The sequence below is a fragment of the Apis dorsata genome, unplaced genomic scaffold (assembly GCF_000469605.1).
Source record: "Apis dorsata unplaced genomic scaffold, Apis dorsata 1.3 scaffold_188, whole genome shotgun sequence".
NCBI classification, from domain to species: Eukaryota; Metazoa; Arthropoda; class Insecta; order Hymenoptera; family Apidae; genus Apis; species Apis dorsata.
The window spans coordinates 1,162,413-1,171,948 of record NW_006263473.1 but is presented as its reverse complement, the minus strand read 5'-3'; the positions used below and the strand labels follow the sequence as shown (position 1 = coordinate 1,171,948).

General features: G+C 32.3%; 1 protein-coding gene across 3 annotated transcripts in view; it reads left to right on the top strand.

Annotated features, from left to right (window-relative positions):
- LOC102675450 (putative polypeptide N-acetylgalactosaminyltransferase 9) overlaps nucleotides 1-5,323 on the top strand; it is a 79,795-nt gene extending 74,472 nt beyond the window's left edge. For 2 of the 3 annotated variants that reach the window (XM_031509857.1, XM_006614514.2), the window contains 3 exons: nucleotides 1-46; nucleotides 3,832-3,960; nucleotides 4,536-5,323. The exon at nucleotides 1-46 is cut by the window's left edge and continues 68 nt beyond it. In XM_031509857.1, the coding sequence (XP_031365717.1) occupies nucleotides 1-46; nucleotides 3,832-3,960; nucleotides 4,536-4,676 (316 nt within the window). In that variant the 3' untranslated portion in view covers nucleotides 4,677-5,323. The remainder of the gene's footprint in view (nucleotides 47-3,831; nucleotides 3,961-4,535) is intronic. The other variant, XM_006614513.2, reaches the window with a different exon arrangement.
- Nucleotides 5,324-9,536: the final 4,213 nt, after the last annotated feature.

Sequence of the window (9,536 nt, the reverse complement as noted above, 5' to 3'; positions counted from 1 at the left end):
CCAGCCAGTGGGTTTATATCCCTGTCACCGCCAGGGAGGCAATCAGGTACACGAATTCAGAGTTCAGATACTCAATGCGAATAAGAATTTCGAACGTGATATGTCAATAATCACGGGGCACGCGGTGGTATATGCCTGGTATATATAAATATATGTATATTTTTTTCTTTTCCTGTAACGTTGTAACGTTAATGCAATTGCAATTTCGTTGATATCATGCGAATTTTAACGTTCTTTCGATCCTTGATGGTGATGGGATATCCACTTGCTCTGAAGCTAGCAGAACGAAAAAAAAATTTATACATCGTGTCATGCTGCGTCAAAATTTCGTGTCCCAATTTCTATGAGGAATACATTCGAGAAACGAAAGTTACATTTTTTTTTAAACCAAATTTCGCGTTAATCTCGAAAATATCATACAACGTCGAAGAGATGAAAATTTGAAAGGAACGAGATAAAATTTACGAACATTACGAAAATTACGAACCTCTGTACTTTTTTTTTTTTTTTAAAAAAATGACTGCTGCGAAATATTTCCGTTCTCCTTGTTGTTCACGAAAATTGATCAAACGATGAATGGAATAGTACGATTCTAAATCACATCTCTAATGTATTCCACGCAAATGTCCGCTCAAATGGCGAAACTCGGTCGTTAAACCGGTCCCGGCTATTTACGAATTTTCTTGGCTTGGGATCGGGTTGAAACGGGCGATCGTTTACGATAATCGTCCTGCCAGGAACGGGGTGTTCGCCAGGGAGGATGTAAAAGAAAAAGGGACCGTTAAACCGACGACGCGTTTACCATTTAACTCGCACGCTAAGCTCGACCCATTTCGGTGCAATTAGTAACCCCGCTAATCTGGTGCAGGTGCTCATCAATCGTCCACCTTCCTCTCTCTCTCTCTCTCTCTCTCTCTCTTTCTTTATCCGCCTCTCTTCCCTTTATCCTCCTTCCGCTCATACACGCGAACCGAGGCCAAGCCTTCTAGCTTTTCCAGCTACTCTGCCACGGCTATCCGCCGGCTTGTCATTTTTACCTTCACGTGCCATCGTGTCGAATTAATCTTCTCGCCCCGTTATGGGAACCGGCACGCGTGCTGGAAATTATCGCCGTGGGTGTGACCCGCTTGGAAATAATGCACGTACGCCTGGTTATGATGTGCCTTTCAACGGCCATTGATAAGAAAGTCTTGGAAGTCGATGATGAATCGATTCCTTGTTTTGTTCGTCTTGACAGTGTTTCGTGTTCGTCTAGGTGTAATGGATACGTGTCTATGAAAGGGAAGGATATAGTTATTTTTTTTTTTTTATTTTAGACGGAAGAAAAGAATGGGAAGAAAAGGGAAGTGTTACTTTATTGAAGTAAGAAATAGAAATAGGTTATATGAAAGTTGTGATATGATGTATTTAGTGATTTTTCTTTTTCGATGAATTTTCGTTGAAATTACTGTATATTTTGTATATATATGAATAAGTTTTAGATTAGGAATAATCAGATTATCAATTCGAATTGCAACTGATTGAATTGATTAATTACGAACATAACCTCAAACATAACCTCAAATTGATTATTAAAATCCAATATATATTTCACAATTATCTGTCAATTATCATTAATCATAAAATCCATTTCTCAATTTCTTTACTCTACTTCTTGGTCATGTTTTACACGATATTGAAAAAACCATTGAAAAGAGACTAAAAAATTTTGCATCTAGACCGGAAGAAGCAAGCAACCGTGGAGATAAGGGAGAGAAAGGGTGCAGAACTCGTTATCAAGCGCAGAAACGGATATAGAAAGATGGTCTCCTAAAATCTCTCGTCGTTAAAAATCACGCAAATGGCGACTAATTGTGAGAAGAAGGGTATCCAGGTTCAACTCATGAATACCGGATGTCGTTTCGCTTGATGTTTTCCGCCGGTTCTAGAACGGTTTAACAACCGTGACGACCGCTTACAACCAAAAACACAATCAGTCGCCGCTCGCTCGCTTGGCCCCTGTAAAGCGTCGCTTTAATTTACCTATTTGCCCTAGCAATTAAGCCGTGGTTTCACGGCAATTACGCCGCTCGACCGACTCTCCTCTGATACAGTTATGGATCAGTATACCTTTTCACTTGGTAGCCATATCGATGATTTTGAATGAATGACGGTTCGAAGTATCGAGTGGATATTTCGATGATGTAGTTCTGAAACTTTTTTTTGTCGGATTTTTGAATTCTAAAAATATATAGTAAACAGCAGAAACGCAATTGATAATATGAATATGTATTAATACAAATGTTCGAGCGTTAATTAAATTTATTAAAAAAATTCTTCGATTTTCAACTTTCAATTTCTAATATTCAATCACGATATTCTAAAATTTTACAAAGAGAAAAATACGAAAGTTTTTTTTTTTTTTTAAATTGTTGGTTGAATTAAAATCGTTTTCATCCTTAATCTTGGTTTTTTTAATGGTCTGGTCGCATTCCAGTATTATATCGATGGCGTGGATATAGATAGTAATGCTTGGTTGTTAACGTGCGGTAACTGGTGCATGGCGTTAATCCTCGCTTTTCATTATCCCAAAACCTACCGCTTTCGAGTCTATCGTTGCACGACAGGGGCTGAAAACCTTTGAATTTTCAACGCAGATGGTTCTGACAGCGTGGTTACAACCGTGTAACGATTTGAATAAGTAGAAGCCACTGTTCGCTCCTGGCCACTCCTGGAATTTAATGAGCCTTTAGCTACATATGCTTCTCATGCCTGTACAAATTGAAATTTTCTATTACGTTCGAGATAATCAACCGTGATTTTCGTACGTAAGAATTGTCTTTGGTTTCGATAATTTATTAAGTAATGTGATAAATTTCTTCCATCTTTTGATTGTTCGCTTCTCAAATTTTTATTTTTATTTTTGTAAGAAAAATTTTATTTAGAAAGAAAAATTGATGTATTCTATAACTATTAAAAGATTCGCTTAAACGATGAATCTTTAATTTTCTTAGAGTCTTAGCTACCATAAAATAAAGACTCTTAAAGGTTGAAAGTATTAACTAAGCTATTACATGTGCAAATTTGAGTCTGCCACATTGTTAGGGTAATTAAAAAAGATGAAATCTTCGATCTTCTTCATTTGCATTAAAGAGTTTAAGGGATTTCCATGCAGGTTGCAAGAAAGTTGAGAGACTGTGAAAAAAAAAATTTTTGATCGTTTCAACAAACAAATTTCTTCTTCAATTATGAAAATTGTATTAATTATAAACTTTTCTCGTATTAATTTTACATATCGCAAAATAGATAAAACTTTGAAGAATTGGTAAGTGACTATGATCAATTATATGTCGGACAAGATATCAAATATCATTTAATTTTAAACAAATTTAATTTTAATAATTTTTCTTTCTTCTTTTGTAGGGAGCATTTGGATAAAGATTTCATATTTTATGAAATCTTGAATCAATAAATTCGAATAAAAAATTATTTGAAAATAATCGATTTCATCTTAACACGAAATAAATTTCTACAATTAAAGACAACAGAGTAGTCAAAAACAGTTCATTACGTCTAAATATTGTTAAAAATACGGAATTAATAATTCTTACACCCCATTGTTAATTTTTGATAAATTCTTAAATTCTTAAATTGCATAAGAAAATCTGTTCTTCCAACAAATTACAAAGAAGTTTATCTCATTCTGTTTGTCGCTCGAACGTTTACGCTTCCGGTGTTCTTTCGACAAACGGATGCATCCATATTCGCGTACACTGTCTGTCAGAACCATCGGTCATAGGTAAACGTTAGAGGTCAAAATCCACGGGCATTAATCTTGATCGTTTGTCACAGTACTGGATGTTGAGCAAGACCGGTGAGATCCGTCGAGACGAGTCGTGCTTGGATTACAGCGGCACCGATGTCATCCTCTATCCTTGTCACGGTAGCAAGGGGAATCAACAATGGATTTATAATCCTCAGGTACGTTATCCTTGCGTTTGTAACAAGTACGGGATTAATTAATATCAAATCCTATTACGAATTTCCTTGCTTCGAAATTATCTTTTTTTTTTTATTTCAATTCTGGATTTATTTACATTAAATTATTGGATTTTCTTGTTTATTGATTTTAAAAAATGAGATTATTTAAAAAATATAAGGAAATTTTTATTATCAAATTTTCCATTCCATTTGCATCTATCAAAAGTGTCATACAATGTATAGAATATGCAATAATATATTTATTTTCTTTTTATCATATAAAATTGTTATGAAATCTTTTATCTTTTTTAAGGATAATTTTGCAATGAAATCTTTTGTAAATTTTTATTTTCATAAAAAAGTAACACTTTATCGAATCTGTAAATCATTTTTATAAATGACTGTACTTATTCTTCCAATTTCTATTTTCTCCTTGAAAATGGTTATAATATTCATGTAATCCGAAAAGTAAGATTTATTTCTATTTTTCATCAACTTCTAACAAATTTTTGAATATTTCAATATTTTTCTTTTTTTTTTTACAAATATTAATCAACCATTGATTTCTCTTTTAGACGAAGCAGATCAGACACGGAAGCAGCGACAAGTGTCTGGCAATAACGGAGAGCAAGCAACGGTTGATCATGGAGGAGTGTTCATCCTCGGCAGCGAGGCAAAGGTGGTCGTTCGAGAACTACGACCCATCGAAGCTGTGATATCGCGCTTTTTCGCGTCACCAGTCGAAAAACATCGCACGAAGATACGATCGCACCGGCTCTTGGGTATCTGTTCAACGTTACTCCATCGCCAAGACGCGTTTCGGTAGATAGATGGCGTGGTATCGAGGCATGGAAGCCTCGAAACGCCATCTGTCGGACGCTCGAGATCGACTGGAAGACGAGAGAGAGAGAGAGCTGGTCAAAGAGAGTTTCGAGAGAGAAGAGGAAGAGAGATGTTCGAATGGCCTATATTTGGCTGTAATCTCGAACTGTTGGATGGACGTAGTGCAATAGAAATGTCGTTTCAAAGGTGATCGAGGAGGGGTATGATACCCTTGGATAAGCTGTGACCAGTGTACAATGACACTTGAAGAGTGATCGAGGAAGACGCTTTCGCTGGCATTGAAGAATTGAGGGTTTTACGAGAAGCAAAGGACTTGCTTAGACTTTTTAATCTTTATTTCTGCTTTTGGGTAGTGTTTCAATGGGACTCGTATCTTTTTCCTTTCTCCTTTTTCTCAATTTCGGTTGGGACACGTGTTGATGATTGCTGTTCTGAGGTGTCGCTTGTAATTATTTAAATGGTCTCAATTTTCTTGGTTATTTGAGTGATTTAATGTGGAAATTGTGGTTTAAATGTGAGATAGTTAATAATGGTTAATATATAATGTTGGAGGATTTTTAATTTGAATTAAAAATCTAAAGAATACTTGAATGCTAGGAAAAGAATTATGCAAGAAAAATAAAAATTAGCATTTAACTAAAAAAAAATGATAGAAATATTTTTATATTTAAAAAGAAGTAAATAGATTATTTTAAAATCTGACTTTATGGTTAGAAAAAATCAAAAAATAATTTTAAGAAATTAATAATTTAATAATTTTAATAATTTTAATAATTTTATTAATAATATTTCTTAAACATGTTTGAATATTCTGTACCTAACAGATTAATTGTAGATTACAGAATAATCATAAGATAAATAAATTTATATATTAAACAAATAATTTTCAAGATTAATTTTTTGACAAATATTTTGTAATATATAAATACTAAAAGACTCATCAACATTCCAAAACTAAGAATATTACTATAAATATGGTTAAACTATTAAAATAATTACAAGCGATATTCTTCTAATAATAGTTGATAGAATCGTTAAATAATTGGATTAATTAAGTGTAATGATTACGTATACGATAATCGTGCAAGTACTTACGAATCGAAACGAATGTTCGATATAGCTGTAATTTTAAGTGTAACTATTAAGTGGCAACATCAATGCGTCAATGACAGCGAAAAGCGCGTCAATAGAGGGGGATGGGTCTGTTTTATATAAACGGACGAACGCGGCCGAATCGATCTCCACGAGAGCCTCGATCGTCGCTTTCATCCGTAAATCCGTTGTTTTAAGGTGGATCGAACGATTTCTATAAGCTGCTTAGGGCGTGTGCCATCTCAGAAACGACGTGGTATTTCAGTTTCAATGGAAAATGACGAATCGTTGATTGCGAATAACGAAACGAGAGCTTATCATTCTTATAAGTTGAGTGATAAACTGGTAGTGTGAACAGAATTATTTATTTTAATAAGACATTGATCCTTTGCTTGAATATTTTTTATATCGAAAGGAAATAGTTATATTTGTGTAAAATCTATCTGTATTAAATCATGTAAATTTTTCTTGTATTTTTTTAATTCAAAATTATTTTAAAATTAAGTTTTATGCTTTTGAATACTTTGTTTGTTTTTTTATATCTTCATTCAGTTTTTTGTTTTAGTATATTTACTTTATAAATGATGGAATAATCGTTTCACTTTGATAATTTAAAATCATTGAAATTGTAATTTATATTATTTGCAAAATTATTTTTAAAACTTTATTGTTACTTATTGAAATATGAATCTTCTATGATTCAAAATTATTATAAATTGATTCCATTATATAAAGATGAATTTGAAATATTATAGTAAGAAACAACGAACAATCTATTAGATTTGGAATACACATCAAGCTTATTATTTGATTTATTGAAATATATCAATATTTATTTATCTAAAATAAATATACACATAAAAATTCTTAAAAAAAGAAAATAAAAATAAATGTAAAGATTTTACTCACCATATTTTCTTAACTAGTTCCTATAAAAGAAAAAAAAACTATATTCTGTCACGTATAAATAAAAACAATAATAGATTTGATTTATTGAATAAATAAAACTCATCGATCAACGATTCGTCGACACATCTTCGTTTCTTTATCGTATCAGCGATTACGATAGCACCTTACATTCCAGTATGGACGCAAAAAAAAAAAATTGTTCGCCAACGATTCCAAATTCTGGCGAAACCATTTTTTCTAAATAATTTAGCACGTAGGTAATGCATAGAAAGAGAATAAAAAAAAAAAAGAAAAGAAAAGAAAACGAACGAGTAATGATACACATTCCGATTACGGTGTAGGAAGATTTTTGTACATTCGTGTAAAGTATCTTGATGCCAGTTTAAACCGCCTAAAGTAAGTTTGCCGAGTGCATGTGCGAGAGTAAATCAGTTGCAGAATGTGAGAATCCTCTTGAATCACGAGTAAAAGAATTTTTATAACCCTTTGCTGTCCGGGGATTTTCAGATTGAGATATTTCGAGAGGAGAATTTGATCAAAAAACCGAAAAAATTAATTAAATCGATTTATTAAGAAATTTAAATTTATTAAGAAAAAAAATTTATCAAAAATATTAAAAACATAAATCAATATATCGTTTTTTATAAAACATAATGGATAAACAATTCATTCCAATCAATTCTAACGAAATACTAATAATGTTGTAAAAATAGCTTTTAAGTAAAAGACATCAAAGGGTTAAAAATCAAGATTCTATTTAAAAAAAAAAAATAAAACGCAATCTGCAGGTGTCTGTGCGTGCCAACGAAATCGTGAATATCGCGAGAAATATTGTACAATATTCCGATTTATTTCGATCGTCACCAATTCCTTTACGAGTCATTCGTATTGACCTTCACGTCATTCCAACATATTCTCAAATTGTTGAAAAAAAAAAAGTTTCATATTTTCTTCAAAAATTCATCCAGACAAGATAGAGAGAACAATCATCGATTCGATTCCATACTCAGATCATATTCACGAATGATTAACTATTATAATTAAGATCGTAAAACCAGAGTGTGCATTTAATGACGTGAATGTTGTGAATCGTATGAAATAATTCGATCAGAGAAATTTCAACAACGAGCGTTTAATCGAACGCGATCGAAGATAGCGATTTCCGAACATTTTAAATTTCGCGCCTTTTATTACGGGTTAGGAAGATCGGCTGTAAGACGACACCCGTTGAAATATTTCCTGCAAATGGAGATAAAAAGAGAGAGAGAGAGAGAGATATGGGAAAGCCGTTAGCGACGATAAATAATGTCGTTACTTCGTCGTGAAATAATTAAGAAAGAAGGGAATACGTATAAATATATATAAATATGATTATAAATATAGATTTAAGATGGTGTAAAAGTTTATCTTGAACAATGCCGATGAAAGGACGAATGGAAATTCAACGAGAACGTTTATACAGATATAGATATACATATATATATATTATAAATATATTATATATATGACATTTTCTACATTTGGTAAGGATGTTGCATATCGTACGAACGAGAAGACGCAATGACGATAAAAAAGAAGAAAAATAATATAAAAAAGATGTAATATTGGACAGCCGAGCGACGTTATTGGTCGCACGTTAATTAATGTAATATCGAACGTGCCTTATTTCCTGTATATATACATATATGAATATTATTATCATTATTATTATTATTATCATTATTACCGAATCTCTATCGTAACGTATTTGTGTTGAATAAATCGATGTTGTTTTACGTTACTATCGTGGGGATCGATCATTATTTTCGACTGTTCATCCGTATTTTCTCCTGTTTAATAGAAAAAATGGTGGGACACGAGAATATTTTGATTTATTGAGAGGAAAAAAAAAATCAATAATAATTGTTTGAAAATAAAAATTAACGTGGATGAAAAATTAATATGCTATGTGTTTGTTGTCTGTCTTCTTCTAACCAAAAATATTCCGAGACGATTATCGATTGAAAATAACGAAAGATTTTTCACTTTATCTTCATTCGTTCCATAGAAATTAAGACACGAAGAAAGAAAAATTTTTAATCGATCTTACTTAGATAAGAGCAAAAATATATAACGAAAACGAAATTATATATTTTCATTAAAAAAAAATTCCATTGCGTTGATATTTTTTTAGTTTAAAGATGCAATAAATTAAATACTCAAAAAATATATATATATATATTATTTCACAAAAATTCTCTTCATTCTTATGATCTCTTATATACGTAGCAATGATTATACACAAGATAGCGTATTAGATCATTTTCATTTTACTCGAAATGAAAATTCTTCTTTCATTTCCGCGCTTCAACTTCGCTTTGTCTTCAAATATCTGAAACCTCTGTTTTCCTTTCTGTTCCCAGTTCAATTCATTGTTATGGCTCTATGAATTCCTTTGACGCGGATCCAGCCGCGTAATTGCACACGATATTGAATCGGGAGTTCACGATGAAACTCGGTCGTGACATAGTTCCGAATTAACCTTGAACTATTTTAGTCCGACCGTAAATTTCCGTTTCCACTTGGCCTGTCTATTAATTATTAACAAATCGCTAAACATTTCGTATTAATACGTAATCAATCACGACCAAACCTCTATGCAAATATATATTATCCTAATATAAAAAGCGCAAGGCATGTGCATGTTGAAGATCAACGACCAGAATTTAATAAATAAGCGTGGACGTTGATTG